The following is an 18,358-nucleotide window of genomic DNA, read 5'->3' on the forward strand; positions in this document are numbered from 1 at the left end:
AATGAAAATGAAGTGGGAATCTGTCCCAAGCCTATGGCAGCAGCTTCAGAGCTCTCAGTGCATAGACAGTAAAGTGGTCAGAGAAATGGTCAGGAAGACATTACAGGAGACTCTTTGTTAATACTGATTGGCAATTTAAACATAGGCAGTTCTGGGTTACAGTTCCAGGACTGAGAAGAACACTGGAGGTTGATCATAAGGGAGTAGGGGTTCCAGTTGCAGTTCTAAGGTAAAGAGAGTATGAGAGCTTGTGGCTGCAGGGAACTAGAAGCCCTTCCTAGATAAACACCAGAGTGCAGATCAAGAGAGCAAGATGACTTGCTTTGGAAAGACAAAAAACTTGCAAATCCCCAAGTCTAAAAACAATAACACAAAAAAGTCTGAAACTTGGTGCACTGAGATGAGAAGAGCCCAGTTTTAACATAAAGTTCAAAGTCAAGAAGTACACCAGAAAAGTGAGCAAACAACAACAACCAAAAAATAATTTGGCCATAAAAAGCTAGTATGGTAGCAAGAAGAATCAAGATAATAATTCAAAAGAAGATAACAATGAGAAAATAGCTACCAAAAAAAGCCTCAAAGAAAAATGCTAATTGGATCCAGTCTAATAAGAATTCCTGGAAGAATTGAAGAGATAAGATTGTAGAAGAAAAATTGGGGAAAGAAATGAGAATGATGCAAAAAAAAAAAAAAAAAAAAAAAAAAAAGTGAAAAAAAAGTCAACAACTTGGTGAAAGAGGCACAAAAGTACAGAAGAAAAAAATACCATAAAAAAGCAGAATTATCCTAATGTTAAAAGAGACATAATAATTCACTGAAAAGAATACTTTTAAAAGCTAAACAGGTCAAATGGAAAAGGAGATACAAAAATTCACTGAAGAAAAGAGCTACTTCAAAAACAAATTTGGCCAAATAGAAAAAGAAGTACAAAATCTGACTGGAGAAAATAATTCCTTGAAAATTAGAATGGGCAAATGGAAGCTAATGACTCTATGAGATATCAAGAAAAAATAAAAGAAGGTCAAAGAAATGAAGAAAAGAAGAAAATGTGAAATATCTCATTGGAAAAACAACTGACTTCAAAAATAGATCCAGGAGAGACAATTTAAGAATTATTAGACTATCTAAAACCATAGTTAAAGGAAGAGTCTTGACATTATAAAACTGCCCCAATATCTTAGACACATTGGGGTCTAGAAATTGAAATTCAGAGTGTCTAGCACAGGGTTTCTCAAACTACAGCCCATGGGCCAGATGCAGCCTGTTGAGGACGTTTATGCAGCCTGCTGGGTTATGGCAAATGGGCTGAGGGGCGAAGATAGAGTGTGAGTTTTTGTTTTTACTATAGTTTGGCCCTCCAACAGTCTGAGGGACAGTGAACTGGCCCCTTATTTAAAAAGTTTGAGTTCCACTGGTCTAGCAATTAAAAGAATCTACGAATCACCTCTTTTAAGAGATCCCAAAATGAAATAACAAGGTACATAATAGCCAAATTCCTGAGACCTCAGGTCAAAAAAAGAAATATTACAGTAGCCAGAAAGAAATAATCAAATATTGTGGAGCCATAGTCAAGATCACATAAGATTTCACATTAAAGAACAGAAGTCTTAGAATATGATATTCTGGAATGCAAGACTAACAATTAATATTAAGTAGAATTACAACTAAGAGTAACCTACTCAGCAAAACTAAGTATAATCCTTCAGAGGAAAAAATGGATATTTAATGAAATAGAGGTCTTTTAAGAATTCCTGATGAAAAGACCAGACCTGACTAGGAAATCTAATATTCAAGTACAAAATTCAAGAGAAGCATAAAAAGGTAAACATGAAAAAGCCAGCATAAAGGGCTAAATAAAGTTAAACTGTTTACATCCATTAATTAATTTTTAAAATACAAAAAAAAAAAAAATTCAAAGGTACAAAAAGGAGACCTAAGGTTGAGAAGGGAAGATTTAATCCTTGTCAGAAGTTGAAGAGTAAAGAAAACTTTTATATAAAGAAAGGAAAGAAAAATGATATCTGTAACAATTAGACCTTAAACACACACACACACAAGACTTAAGGTTCTTCCTGAAGAGGAACAAGCATTTATTAAACACTTATCATATGTGAGGCACTGCCCTAAGCACTATTTCATTTGATCTCAACAACTCTGTGAGGGAAATGCTATTATCCACATTTTATAGTTAAGAAAACTGGGGCAAACTTGTCCAAGGTCACACAATGTATAAGGCCAGATCTGAACTCAGATCTTCCTGACTCCAGGCCCAGCACTATACATCTATTGTGTCATCTAGCGGAAGAAGATAAAGTTGTTTGTCCTTCAATCACCAGAGGTATCAGATGAGAATCTATCCTGCAAAGGTCAGAGAAAAAGAGGAGTAATCCCTGCTCAGGGATAATGAGACGGTTATTTGTTGAGCTGATATCAAGAAGAGGCTTCTTAGAGCATGTAACCAATACATAACAGTATTATCAAGACATCAAAATAGTTGGGAACTTTTGTTAATTCACTTGTATATAAAGTATCTGCCATAAGTAACCTAAAATGAATATAAAGTCTTCAGCAATAAACTGAAGACTCCTGGTATGGCATTTTCCTTATAGTTACTCACTGAAGAAGGTAAGGGGTACAGAAAATATAAATTAATTTGGAAAGAGAACAGTCAGCTGAGAAGATGGTATTTAAGAATTGCATTTAGATTTTTGGTCCATGGCTTATAACATAAGAATGATAAATCCCAAGCTAAAAACAGAGTATAACTAAAGCCTGATAAGAATACATGTGACAAGTATTTCATATATCCAATAAAAATACTTAAACTAAAAAGTATAGGGGATTGTCTATATAAATCCTCCAAGCTAGATTATCTTATAAAGTAGATTGAAGGAAAACAATACATCCAGAAGTTCACAGTCCTGGCTTCAAATGGATTTGCACACTAATGTCCAAAGTTTAGACAACAAACATGAAGAAACGGAGGGCCTAACATAACGAGGCAAATTTGGTCTTACAGGTTATCACTGAAATTTAGTGAGATGAAATCCATGAGTGGACTATGGCTCCAGATAGGTCTACTTCATCTTCCTTCCAAAGAAACAAGCTAGGTTAGGGTGAGGGGAGTGAGTGGGGGAGGGTAACAGTGTATTTTAATAAAGTATACTCAAATGAGGCAATCCAAGAATCAGTAATAAAAGTGAGTACTTAAGTGGAAGTAAACTGGAGAGAAAATAGATGAGGAGCTTAGAAAACACCAGCTCAAAGGCATAAAAGACATAACACCAGCTCAAAAGGCATAAAATTATCCTGATATCTGCAAGGGCTCCCTCTTTCTCTGCCAAAAGAAGAGGAGACAAAAACTTCTTGATAATTTCATCCTTCAGAAAATAAAGGCAACTTCTACCTTTTCTTCTTTTCTGAATCTCATTCTTACTAAAAGGGAGAAATTCCCTTTGTTGGGGTGGAAATTGGGATAAGTGATTATTCCCTTCCAGGGTTTTGATAGAAAACAGGAAATCCAGGCACAATGTGACATATAACCTAGATTTGAGGAAAGCAGATTTCAAGGGATTCAGAGGAAAGACAGTGAGGATGCTATGGACTAAAATGCTTCAGGAAAAGTCAGCCCATGAGGGATGGGAGATGTTTAAAATTAGAATAATGAAGACAGAGAGGAACTATTCCAATAAGCTGGAATAAAAGGGGTTTGTCTGAAGAAATTGGATATGTATATATACGAAGTTCAGTAATCAACCTAGGTTTTTTTAAAAAGAAAAGTACCAAAAGATGGAAGCACAATTGATGAATAATAATGATGGTCCTGAAAAATAATGTCAGTCCATTCAAGCCTTAACTCATTCTAAGAGTTAAGACTAGCAATGGAAGTTAAGGGCAAAAGCAAAAAAAAATTTTTTTTGCTGAGGCAATTGGGGTTAAGTGACTTGCCCAAGATCACACAGCCAGGAAGTGTTAAGTGTCTGAGACCAGATTTGAACTCAGGTCCTCCTGACTTCACAGCTGGCCCTCTATCCACTGTGCCACCTAGCTGCCCCCAAAGCAAAAATTAAGAGAAAAAATACACACATATATATATTTATTGATAGATAGACAGATACACAGACACACACACACATAGCAATTTGGGGACAAACAGGAAAGAGGGAGAAAAAAATACTGAAGAAGGGATAGGACCTTTGCTTGGGGGCAGTGATAAATGATAATAACAAAAAGCAGACCTGCTTAAGTTTTATTTTGCTTCTGTTTTTTCTTCCAAAGTTAATGATCTTCATATTGTAAATGACAGAACAAAAAATGACTAACCAGGAGTCTATAGGAAAATATACAAATAAATAGCAATTAATTGCCTTCAATGAATTTAATCACTTGACACAAGTATGTATAATATTATATATGTATATATAAACTATGTATTCATATGATAATGATGAGATAGAAGAAAAGTTAACATTTATATGGTACTCTGATGCTTTCATAGTTTCATACTATTCTTTCATTTTATTTTCACAATCCTATCCCCCATTTTACAGATGAAGAAATTGAATCTGAGGAAGATTTAAGCAACTTGCTCAATCCACAGTTAATAAGTGTCTGGGACAGAATTTGAACTCAAATCTTCCTGATTCCAACTCTAGTGTTCTATCTGCTGTGCCACCTAATTGTTCCTAAGGGGCAATTATTCCTTACCCCCAACAAAACAATAATAACATCACAACAACAACAACAAAATTGGCACATATGACTTGCTGGGCTTCTGTCAATGATATCTGAAAGATCATGGAAAAATGAAAAGAGATGCCACAAGATTGGAAAGGGGCTAATGGTGTCCTAGAGAAAGAGAACAGAGCTTGCAAATAGAATGTAGCTTCAGTTCCTGGTTGGCAAATACATAGAAAAGGAACTGGAGATTAAGAAGAATCAGCATGGCCTCATCAGGAATACATCATTCCAGACTAAAGTCTTGAAGAGGGTGCGATGTGAGGCAAAGATGGGTCTTGTAGGTCTCTCCTTTCTCCTCTCCAAATTGCTAAGGATAGTGAAAGAATTCGCCTACTCAAAGCTGTGACAAGAAAGGCTTTATTGATTAGGAAAAGAACACCAAGATGTCTTGGCGGACAATATCTGCTTCCAGAGAGAAACCATATTGCAAGAAGCATGCTTGAGATCTTTATTTTATACACAACAGGATAATAGAACAGGATTTGTATCTGACCAGACTTTTCTGCTTCCAGAGGATATGGAGAAGTTTGTATATCAAAGAAATTTCTCCAGAAACTAAGTCTTTTGAAGTTTGTATAAGAAAGGAATTTTTCTCCAGAGGATGTAAGGTTTTGTTGGTCATTTACATACTGGGCTGTCTGCTTTTCTTCCTTATCAATCTCACTTCCTTTTGGGGGGGACAGAATTACTAAACAAGTAGATGGAGATAATGCTATGGTTTATTTGGATTTTATTTGGACATTTGGCTCTTGATAAAATGCTCCATACTTTCTGGAGAGAATGGAGAGAAATAAATGGGGATAATTATGCAATTAAATGAGTTCAGGACTAGTTGGTTTTCTGGATACACAAAATTATTACACATTATTGATTCAAAATCATTGTGGCAAGAAATTTCCAGTGTTTTGGAGAACTATGCCCTATGGTATTTAGCTTTTTAAAAATCAATTAATTAGATTAATTAAATATCATTGTCATGGTCCTCAATTGTGCAAATGACAAAAATCTGGGATGTAACTAATTTGTGGGATACAAAAAAGTCAGGAATTCTAAAAGAATTTCACAAGATAGAGCACTGAAATCTAGAGTCCAATAAAGTACAATAGAGATAAACGGCACATTTTGCATTTTTGTACCAAAAAAAATCAGTTTACAAATATAAGACTGGAAGGCATAGTTTGTAGTTGTTGACTTGTTTCAGTCATGTCTGACTCTCCCCGACCCTATTTGGGTTTTTCTTGGCAAAGATACTAGAGTGGCTTGCCATCCACTTCTTTCTCTAGCTCACTTTACATATGAAAAATGGATGCAAACAGAGTTAAGTGACTTGCCCAAAGTCTCTTAGCTAGTAAATGTCTTGAGGCTGGATTTTAACTCAGGTCCTGTAGACCCCAGGGCTGGTAGTTATTTTTGAAAAAGACTTTAATATAGCTGCAAATATTATATGAGTCATCAGTCCGATATAGTAGCCAAAAAAAAGTTGATTTGATCCTGAGCTATATTAAGTGAGATATGGCTTCCAGATGTAAAGATCAAGGGAGAAGCCGTGCACAGCGTAATCAGAGTAAAGAGGCCTTGAAACCTGAGATCCCCTGAAGTAAATTTCTGTGAACCAGCAAGGACTGCCTAGTGGGCGGGAGCTCTGATTGAATAGAGATCCGCATCATCAACCAGAGGGGTCTCCTCTAATTGGCTGTGTGTGTGACCTCATAGACCCTATATAAACTGCGGAGATGAGGAAGTGGGTCTCTTTAACAGGGAGTACTACTAGGAGTAACTAAGATGAGGAGGTCAGAAGTTGAATGAACACTCAGTGGATATATTAAGGTGGGGATTCCTTTCATTGATAGATTAGACAAATGGACTCTGAGATGTCTTTGTCCAAATTCTGTGGGGGGTTTTATGTTTCTCTCTTCTCCCAATAAATCTGGTCTAAATTATAATTTCCCTCTCTTCTCAACTAGTGCCTTTCCTCTCCCCTTTTCCTGGATCTATCCAGGTCTATGTTACAGTATTTTCCATGAAGCCCAAGTTTATGGGGAGAGTTGCTAAAGATGTTGATCCTGATCAAAAGCTTCTACAGACAGAAAATTATACAATTTAAAGCTTGAAGGAACCTGTGAGTTCATGTGTGTATTTAGCCTTGTATATACAATGAATTCATTTGATTGATTTATCTCTCTAATTATCTGAATATTCCAGGGGCATAGAGGTAGGCAAAACCTGGAGGGTATGGGTAAAGAGAAATTTTGGATATGAACACAGAAGGAATTCATATTTATCTAATATTTTAAGTTTTAGAAAGCATTTTTTTCATAGCAACAGTTATCACCTCCAGTATTTAGCAAAGTACCTGGTATATAGTGAGTTATTAATAATTGCTTATTAATGTTGTAGCATTCCATTGTTTTCTAGTTAAAATATTTCAGCTTTTGAGTATCACAGCTTAGAATTGTAGGATTTAGAGTTGAAAAAAAAATCATGTATGTCATCTTGTCCAATCCCCTCATTTTACAAATGAAGAAACATCTTCAGAAAAGCTACATGACTTGCCCATAGTCACACATATAGTAAATGACAGGACTCTTCAATGGCAAAGAACACAACTATTGACATAAGATTTGGTATTTTTCCCTATGAGAAATTGTTGAATGGTCCTAAGTTGAGTTATATGGGTAGATGAACTTGAGAAGGCTGTCTTGGTGTTCTTGCTCCCCTTGGCTTAGAAGGCTATGGTTATCAGAAATTGATATAGCCAACTTCACACAGTATGGGATAGTTGTGGTAGTGGATTTCTAGATAGAAGACCTAGAGAAGGAATCTCTAGGACTGTCACAGATGGAAGCTATTGAGTCCTAAGAACAAGAAGCCATATCACTGTACAATCCTCTTAGTCTAATTCCACAATAGCCTTGGGGAGAGGATTATCATCATGAAAAGTTCATGAACAATCTACCTCTCTAAAGAATAGTTTGTGTGAATAATTTACCTGAAAAAACCCTTGCAGCCTTCACAAGTCATAGCATTGAAGTGGAATCCAGTAGCTCGATCCCCACATACCCCACAGATCCGAGGTACATTTCGGTCAAAATCACCACAGCTAGGATCAGGAAAGGAAGTACTAGCTGCCATTTCCACTGTTCCTGCAAAAGTAATACATAGTTGAGACCCCACTCTAGAGTCAAAGACAAAGCTAATTGTGATCTTTCATTCTCTCCCTTAAACCTTTGGAAATCATGGAGAACAGAGGGTAGATGCCATTATCCCTATCCCATTTTGTCTCTTATTCCAAACTCATGTTCCTGGGATCCTCTGACCAGACTTTTAGTGTCTTTAAGTTTGCTAGAGTCTTTTTATCTTCTTTTTAATCATGCAACTTCCATTAAAACTAACAGTGAGTCTCTAAAAAGTGGAAGGATCTTCAAATTAATTGAGAATAATCTGTCTTGTCCAATGGATCCCAAAGAGAAGGATAAATCTCCAATATTCTCAGTGACATATTCAATGGACAAAGCCTTATTTTTCAGATAATTTGGTGAGGAAGGAAACCCAGGTGTTTCTTTCCAGATCTAGCTATGATCAATCACATACATCCATGAAACTCAAAATTGACTCTCAAATTAAGTAGTTATATGTAGGATATGAGAGAAAATAAGGATGACTTTAAGATACCACCCAAAGAAGAAGGTATGCAAGGCATGCAAGGGAGCAGGTGGAAGTCTTTCGTCTGAGAGTTTTCTTGTTTAATTATTCTTGGATGTTTCTCAATTTTTGATATGATTGATGATGCTAATTATTTCTATAATGTTAAACCATCTTTGCATCCTTGGTATAAAGCGAACTTGACTGAAGAACATAACTTTTTGGGATACGTTGGTATAATCTTTAAATAAGAATTTTCTTTTTTGAACTTTAATTGCTATTTATTAATGAGATTGGTCTCTGCTGCCCTTTTTTTGTTTTATCTTTCCCAGATTTAGAAATTAAGACTACATTTATCTTATAAAAGAAATTTTATAGAGTGTTACTTGTTTCTCAGTTGTTGAAAATAATTAGTGTAGAAGAAGCATTAATTGTTTTTTAAAAACTTAAAAGTGTCCTCTTGTAAATCCATTAGGGCTTAGAGTTTTTGTAATCACTTTCTCCTTGGGTAGTTCTTTTTCAGCTTGAACAACTTCTTTTGCCAAAAATAAATTATTGATCTTTATTTGATATTGGGTTTGTTAGGCAGTTTTTCCATTATGTTCTATTTCTTCTGAATTTTCTTTTTTGCTGACATATAACTATATATATGTAGGTTCTGACAATTCTCTCAATCTGCTCTGTTGTATTTCACATGTTCATCATGTTAATTTTTTATTTTATTAATTTGATTTTCCTTTCTTTTCTTTTTAATTAAATTGGGTAAAGCTTTCATGTTTTTATCAGTTTCTTCAAAGAACCAGATTTTATTCTGTCTCTTAGCTCTGTAATCTTTTAAAACATTTTATGTCTTCTCTAATTTTCAGATTTTTTCTGTGCTTCTTTATAGGATTATAGATAAAATATTGGAAATGACATTAAAGGTTATCTGTTGCAATTCACTCCTTTTATAGATGAAGAATTTGAGGGTCAAAGGTAATAAAGCATCCAAGAAAAATTTGAATTTGACTTCCTGATTCTAATCTTTTCTATTCACTGTGTCATTTAGCTGCCTCTATTTTTTGGTTTACTAAATTTTTTTTTGTTTGTTTTACTAATTTTTGAAGTTGCATATTCAGTTCATTAATCTTCTCTTTCCTAATCTTTTAACATGTTTTCATGAATATAGTTTTTTTCTGAAGACTACTTTAGCCACATTCCAGAAATTTTGGTACACTGACTCACCATTATCATTTTTTCCACATGCCAATTGTTTCATAATTTGTCCTTTTACTCACTTATTATTCAGGAAGTTGTTATTAAGATTTCTTTCAGGTCTATATTTTAGTATTTCGGTATATGCTTTTTCTCCTTGTATTTGAATTGCTATTTTTGTTGTGTTATGGTCTATGTACTTTGTATTTAGAATTTCTGCTTGATTACATATATTTATAATTTTACTCTAGTATTGAAATACTTTAGTAAAGTACCATGAAATGACTATATATACATATATATATATAATCTTCTTTAATGCTCATTAAGAATATACAATAAGCTTTTTAGATCAAACTTTTCTAACAGTTTGTCCCATTCTATATTTTTATTTTCCCTTTTGTTTATTTTTGTTAGATTTGTCCAGCTCTGCCAGAGAAACATCAGTCTCCTACTATGCAATAGCATATCTATCTATTTCTTTTTGAAATGCACTGAATTCTTCCTTTATGAACTTAGATGCTGTGAGATTTAGAATTAATATATTTAATCATAACATATAATTCCTTGTTTTATGTGAATTTTTCTTTTTGTTTACCTGAGAACATAATTGCAACTCCTGCCTTTTTCAGTTCCATTAATGCATAATTGGCTTTATTTTAGACTCTCATTTTATTTTTTGTGTGTGTTTCAAGTTTTTTTAGGTGTGTAATTTTTTTGTATACAACAAATAATGGAGATTGGCTCTCTTGTCTATTCTGTCACTCTCAATAAAATTAATTATTGAGTTGTTCATCCATTTACATTTAAAACTATGAATGTTACAACAGGACTAGGATGGAAATATGTTCAATAGCATTGTACATGTATAACTTATATCAGATTACATGTTGGGGAAGGGAGGGAGAAAAAAATAAAAATAAAAATCTTATAAAAGTAAATGTTGAAAATTATCTTTACATGTAACTGGAAAAAATACAATACTACTAAACTGGGAGGGTAAAATCCATTTCAAGAACATTCTCTGGCTTTGAAACCATAGCATTTTAAAGTTATAGATGTAGTACTGGAAGGAACTTTAAAGATCATCTGGTTCAACCCTTTCCTTTTACAGATTTTGAAACTAAGGCAGAGAGAGAAGTTAAATGACTTGCTCAGGTTCACAAAACTAGTCAATTAACAAAAGCAGAATTTGAACTTATCTTCCTAATTCCAACTCCAGCATTCTACTCTATTAAATTCTATTTTATAAAATCACTATTTTAAATTCCTTTGTTCATTAAATGTTGATGCCCTGGGACAAAACTCTAAACAGATCATCTCACTTATAATTCTGTAATACCTTCTTGGAGGGTTTCATAACATGGGTTAGATGGGTTTGAGAAAGGGGAAAAAGGGTTAGTCATTTTCTCTGCTTGAAAGAGCTCATTGGGCCCCAAAACATCATCTTATCCCTAGCCTAAGTCAATATTCTCCACTGATCAGCTCAACCTGTTTTCTTCTACAAAATAGGTACCATGATGAATGAAGAGTATTTTTTCTACTGAGCACATAAAGAGGATCTCACTGGCTCAATAGGAGCAAACATAAAAAACTATTTCCACACCCATTGTTGGTGGCAGATGATAGATTCACTAGTTCTTTCTGATGTCACTGGATTGGTTCCCATGTTGGCTTTGAGGGTAGGATGTGAGGAAAATAGGAAAAAGTAAAGATACAATAGGTTTAGGAATCCCTACTGTAGGAAAAGAACATCTATTCCCTCTTCCCAAGTCATTAATAATAATAAACCATCTTAATTCAGCTACACTAAGCAACTTATTTGATTACTTGGTGAATTGAATGAATGACTGGGCATTGTAGCCTTTTGGGACTAAATAAAGAAGCTAAAAACTAAAGAAATGAGTAATAAATCACACAGGACTGCATGAATCATAACTCCTCAATATCAGTTTTCTCCTTTGCAAATTCAGTCATCCTCTTGAAACAATGAGAACAAGGAAAGAAGCACCTACCTGGAGGAGCAAGACAGCAAAAATAAATGTGAGAGGTATAATAATAAGAACTCTCTTCCAAAATGTCTTGGACAAAGAAGATTCTGAAATAAAGAAGGGAAAGCTATCATTTAAAGTTGTATCCCTACTTCAAAGTCAGCTCAAAAGCCCAGTTTCTTGTGGAACTCTGAAAAGTTGAGGAGCTCTTTAAAGGAAGTAATAAAATAATATCAATAGTTTACATTTATATAAAGCTTTTTAAAGTTTACAAAATGCTGTGCACACATTATCTCTTTTGATGCTCACAAAAATCCTGTAAGGTCAGATGTACAGGAATCACTACCTCATTTTACAGATGAAGAAACTGAGGCTTAGAGAGGTAATAAATATTAGAGGTAATAATACTTATTACTATTGATTACATATATTTATAATTTTACTCTAGTCTGTCCTGACTTTTACTATGCCATATTTTTCACTGTGCCATGATGCCTTTTATGTAAGATATTTTAAAACAACCAATAATTAAACATTTTAAGTACTTAAATTTTTACTAAGTTATCAGGATGCAAAGAAAGGAGGAAACTCTGGTCTCAAGAGGTTTACATTCCAAAGGGGGAAACAACTTGCAGATAGATATAAAAGGTACAAAGTATATAGAACATAAAATGCCTGGAGAACTAGAAAAAGGTTGAAGACCTGTGATTTTAAAAAAATATACTGTTCTTCCATTCTGCCAACTTTTAATGAAGTGGAGTCAGTTAGCAGTAGGTAGTGCTTCTCCTAAGTTCAAGGATGGGGCTAGTGACTACAAAGTGGCATGATAGTACATGTACAACTTAAAAACTGACCCCATGTCATCTTTGTTGCCCCTTGGCCCATTGTACAGAGGGAACCAAGGATAGGAATAGCTTTTCTGTAGAACTGGTATCATCAGTTCTCCACTCTAGATTGAATATCTGGGGATACCAGTCTAGTATTTCTGAGGTACTAGTTTCATCACCATACAGAGTGCTCACCATATGGTGCACAGCACTTTCTGCCCAGACATTCTGGGGACTTTGAATGTTTAAACCCAGTACCCTATATTCAAGAGTTTTATTTTCCTTTCAACCAACAATGCCTACTTGTATCTTCCAGAGCTGAAGTCCAGAGTGATTAGGCCACCCCTAATACTAAACCATTTCGTTCCTTACTTTCTGTTGCTAACTCAGGGGTTTTTATAAGCAAACTATTTTTTTGTAACTGGTCACCTCTGTCTCATATAGAAAACTAGAATTTTATATATATCTATATCTATATCTATATCTATATCTATATCTATATCTATATCTATATCTATATCTATATATATATATAAATTAAAACAGAATGGCAAACATTGTTTCTTTGCTGCATAAATAAATACATTCCAGAGTTGTGACTGAACCACAACTGGATCAACCAGTCCAATTCAACTGACCAGAAATTGGAGTCAGCTTTTTCAAAGCAGCCAAAGCTGTGAGCAAAGATTCCTTCTCTCTTTCCCAAGCCCCCCCCCCACACACACACATCCCTCTCGTCAGCCCTTTCCCCTAGGACACCCAGTACCACAGCCCCTGGAGCTTGAACACCCTCTACCCAGAAGTCAGTGTTTGGATTCACCCTGGCTGCTCTAGGCTTCCATCTCTCTCTGCTCTCTGCCTCCCAAACTGGACACCAGAGAACAACTGGATAAAAGGCAGTTGTATAAATGAAATGAGCCAAGGATGCTTAGGATGAGGAGTAGAAGATGGGGATATTCAGGGAGCCAGGTCTTGTGCTTTCTTTTCAAAGAGTATTGTTATAGGGACTTGGAGTGGGTAGATCTGGAACTGCCATAAGTTAATGCACTGTTACTATTTTTTCTTCTCCAAACAGGATGCTTTCTGATAGTCTTAATTCTTTCCCAAATATGCTTTATCCCTCCAATCCTGGTAAAGAGAAGAAATATTCAGTTTTCCTCTCCATCTACCCAAAGTATGGACATATACATTGACACACAAATACAAACCTGTCTCCCTACTCCCCTGTCATCCCTCTGCTCGCTGTCACAAATACTACTATATGCCAAGAAAATACATAGACAGAGGTCCAGTCTCTATGACCTTTGTATGTAACCTGACTGGAGAAGATAAAGACCTCATCACTCCAGATTTCTAGAGGGAGAAGAGGTTTTAGTTTTAGAATTGTAAGTTCCCCTTAAAAAAACTATGTATTCTGGAGAGCAATCTGGAACTATGCCCAAAAAGTTATCAAACTGTGCATACCCTTTGACCCAGCAGTGTTACTACTGGGCTTATATCCCAAAGAAATACTAAAGAAGGGAAAGGGACCTGTATGTGCCAAAATGTTTGTAGCAGCTCTTTTCGTAGTGGCTAGAAACTGGAAGATGAATGGATGCCCATCAATTGGAGAATGGTTGGGTAAATTATGGTATACGAATGTTATGGAATATTATTGTTCTATAAGAAATAACCAGCAGGATGAATACAGAGAAGCTTGGAGAGACTTACATCAACTGATGCTGAGTGAAATGAGCAGAACCAGAAGATCACTGTACACTTCAACAACAATACTGTATGAGGATGTATTCTGATGGAAGTGGAAATCTTCAACATAAAGAAGATCCAACTCACTTCCAGCTGATCAATGATGGACAGAAACAACTACACCCAGAGAAGGAACACTGGGAAGCGAATGTAAAATATTAGCACTACTGTCTATCTACCCAGGTTACTTATACCTTCGGAATCCAATACTTATTGTGCAACAAGAAAATTGGATTTACACACATATATTGTATCTAGGTTATATTGTAACATATGTAAAATGTATGGGATTGCCTGTCATCTAGGGGAGGGAGGGAGGGGAAAATCTGGAAAAATGAATACAAGGGATAATGTTATTAAAAAATTACTCATGCATATATACTGTCAAAAATGTATAATTATAAAATTAACAAAAAACAAAACAAAACAAAACAAAACAAACAAAAAAAAACTATGTATTTCACAATGTTCCAAATAAGATTGGCCACCTTCAAATAGCCCTTAGTACAACAGGGAGCTTGGATAGTCTCCTTTTGTTATTGATTTCCTCAAATAGAGGAGAGTGATCTTGGAATCTGAGACTTAGTGTCTCACTCTCATACTCTGGCCAGCTCCTCAGGAAACTCCATTGCAGGAACTTCTCACCAGCCACTTGTGAGCTCACACATTATGCAAATTCCCTTATCTCACACTACCCAAACTCATTATTCAATAATATTCTGCTTTTAGGTCTCTACAGCTATTTCTACAGAAGCTTACTGGCTCCATGACTTCAAGGAGGGTACTCAAAAATGAAATAGGCATAGAGCTTGGTATTAAGTTTTGCTGCTATCTAAGATTACAAGAGTCAACATTTGGGAAGCTGTCCATGTCAAAACAAACATAGCAATAAAAGTCATTTTTTTAAAAAGTTAAAGCTAAGCAATAAATGGATGTTATTTTCCAGTTATGTCTGACTCTTTGTGACCAATTAACTGCCATACAAATAGATACCTGCCCCCAAACTCCCTTGTTAGTCTTTAGGCAAAGATGTACAATTATAATCTTCAATACTAGTCCTCTTCTGATATTCTTTTATTGGGTCAAGAAACAAATGAAGGACAAAATAATCCTTAAGATCTACTCTTCCAAGAGCAGGAGTATATGCATTCCTAATAACAGGAAGAATAGGGCATGACAAAAATCCTGGGGGACCACTTCACATCACTTTCACTAGTTGTAAGAAACAGAATCTGATTGAGTAACTCCTCCTAGATTATTCATGTGAACTATAGGTTGTTCATAAGATCAAAGAACTGAACCAGAAGAGACTTCACAGATGAAGAAATTGATGCTCAAACTGAGTAGCTTGCCTTAGCTCATATAAGTATATAGTGCCTTTCAACCCAGGTTTCCCTATTCCAAATCCAGTTCTCTTTCCACTGTACCACACTGCCTTAAAGACAGGAATCCTTTTATTTATAATAAAATTGTATACATTTATATATTTATCTAGCATAGTAGGTATAACTAAAAAAGATCTGCATATGGTTATTGTTCATAGACTTAAATCTGGAAGCGACATCAGATGTCATCTAGTCCAAGGTCTGCATCATTGTATAATTGAAGAAATTGGCGGTAGAGGGATAGAAAAAGAGAATACTCCAAGAGAAAGTGACACATATATTGTATGTGTTGAGGATGGGGTTATGAAGGAGAGTGAGAGAGACAACAACAAAGAGAAAGAAAGATACTGATAGAAAAGAGAGCCAGAAAAGAATGATAAATAGGAAGAAAGAGACAGAGAATATGAGACCATAGGATCCAGGAGAAACCCATTTGACCATTTGTTTTAGGAGAGATGGGGAGACCAGATTGCCTGTTTAGTAGGGGATTAACCTAATCAATATGTGGGCCAAGGACATTTTCTGCAGTAGAAAGTAGGGCAAAGCTGTGGGTTGTGAGAGAATGGCGGAGGTGGGGGGATAAATCTACTTACCTCATTTCCTCACCCAGAGCCTAGAATCCTTCTTCCTCTACATTTACCATCACACTAAATACTGCAGCTGTCCCCAAAGTAACCTTGTCCTGGCATCACATACAAAAGCATCAAATTTACTCAATACCAAGATAAGAAAGGTCAGGGGAAACTACAGACATGTTGAAAGGGGTCGACAGAACTCCTAGTTAAGGTCCAGAATAGGGATAGAGGAGAGGATTAATGAATGGAAAGTACTTCCTCCTCCCCATTCTGGGTCATGTAAGTGTCAGCTCTTGACAAAGAGAATTCAAATGAAGTACTTGCTGACTCTCTGGAATCCCCCAGATTGAGAGTCTGAGGTCAAATTGTTGGGCCTCTCTTAAAGTATCTCTCAAAACTGAAACTACAGTTATAATCTAGGATGTAAGCATTAGTAGAGAAATTGCAAAGAGCAAACTTTTTGTCTTTGGCACTATGTCACATATCTGCCAGTAAATCACTTCTCTGACCCTCAGCTTTTTTATCTATAAAATAAGGGGTTATCTGATACCCAGCAGAATTGATCTAAGGACCAAATTCTTTGGGCCTCAAATTTCCTCTTGAATAAAATGAGGCAATTGATCTTGATGATCTCCAATGTGCTATCCCTCAATTATTCTATTCCATGATGTTTATTAAATTTAAGTAATGTATTTGAATGTGCTCTGAAACAATGGGAAATTGAAAAGAGATCAAGTAGATAGGCAAGATAGCAGAGTAGTTTTTTTTTTTCAGAAATCCTTAGCAACCCCCAAATTTCAGAAAATAAAATAAGATGTAAAACAATAAGACATAATCTAGAAGGTGATAGACATTCCACAAGGTAAAAAATCTTATGAAATAACATTGGAGAATTTACATATTTAGTGTTCCCACTCAATGTCCCCATTTCCCTCAAGATCTAACAGTAGGACTCCTTGCTTGTTCCCTCACTGCAGTAACTCAAACTGACTTCTCCCTTACCTCTTCAGAGGCAGGAGATACTGTCATTCTTTCCAGCCCCACAAAGAGCAATGAAAGGTAAAAAAGAGAGGGCAGAGAGGAAGATGGAAACCTACAGAATCACAAGCTTATTGAGTAAGTTTTGGCACCTGTGGGAAATGGGACTTGGAAACCCAGATGTGGTCTGTACTTTCCAACCAAGTTTACTAGAACCAATCCCCTAAGACAAAGAGATCAAAGATAACAAGAACCAACCAACTTGGAGGGAAGGGAGAAGAGAAGGTTCTACGCAGTTGTGGAAGGAGAAATAAAAAAATGAGGAAGGAAACCAGAGGCAAGTGACTAGAAATATAAGGGGAAGACTGCCTTGTTTAAGAGAGAAATCCTGAATAAATTTATCTTCTTTAGGGAAAAAAAAAAGATAGAGTAAAAAGTTAAACTAAAACCCCAAAGAGATTCTAGAGCTCATTGAATGTGCTCTGCTATGAAGGAAATGGAACCAAAATAGCTCAAAAGAGAAATAAAATTTAGAAAAAAATATTAGGAAAGAAATTTAATCAGAATTCTTCAATGAAGAGAGGAGGAAGGAAAGCATCTCCTGTAAGTCATTAATGAACAACAAATACTTTTATATAAATAAGAAGTGGAACAAGTCTTAACTTTCTGTCTTAAATTGGCAAGATAATATCATTCAACCATGAATGGATCTTTGTATACCAATTCTGAAAGCATATGCAATTCACATTTTTCTTTGGGATTTAACATTGAGTGCACAATACCAAAAATATGAAAGATTAAGTTTTTAAAACTTTTCATCCAGATATTTTGACATAAATTTAATTGTAGCTGTTCACGCCTCCTTTCCTCCCCACTTTCTTCACCCCTAAAATTCTTTCATAAGATTAACTAAAATCTCACTCAAAGAAAGAATCAGGAACTGAGCTAAGGAACAATATAAGTTGTATCTGCCCAAATCATCCTTTATTTTCTTTTAATTTCAAGGATTGGAGGAGATAAATTTGGGGTGACTTCGAAGATTCTAACGGTCTTGGGAGAAGTCAAAAGAATCTCTTACCTCCACCCTACCACAGTGGGAGCCATGAAGTCGGGAATGACTATGTGAAACACCTGTAATTTCAGCATAGACCCCTATAGTGATGCTATTGCCACTGAAACTCTCAAGGCTTCTTTGCCATTCCAAGTAACTAGCACCAAAATCAAAGTCTTCAAGGCTTTAGATATGTTCAGTATTTGCCATAGTGGGCTTCATTTTACAA

At 35.4% G+C, this 18,358-nt stretch overlaps 1 protein-coding gene across 2 annotated transcripts in view; it reads right to left on the minus strand.

Annotated features, from left to right (window-relative positions):
• VDR (vitamin D receptor) overlaps nucleotides 1–18,358 on the minus strand; it is a 91,631-nt gene that overhangs the window by 51,392 nt on the left and 21,881 nt on the right. The window contains exon 2 of one of the 2 annotated variants that reach the window (XM_074270704.1): nucleotides 7,730–7,883. The exons of the other annotated variant lie outside the window; for it this stretch is intronic. Coding sequence (XP_074126805.1) covers nucleotides 7,730–7,883 — 154 coding nt within the window. The remainder of the gene's footprint in view (nucleotides 1–7,729; nucleotides 7,884–18,358) is intronic. 2 annotated transcript variants of the gene reach the window in all.

This window comes from Sminthopsis crassicaudata, chromosome 5, assembly GCF_048593235.1.
Source record: "Sminthopsis crassicaudata isolate SCR6 chromosome 5, ASM4859323v1, whole genome shotgun sequence".
In the NCBI taxonomy this organism is placed as follows: Eukaryota; Metazoa; Chordata; class Mammalia; order Dasyuromorphia; family Dasyuridae; genus Sminthopsis; species Sminthopsis crassicaudata.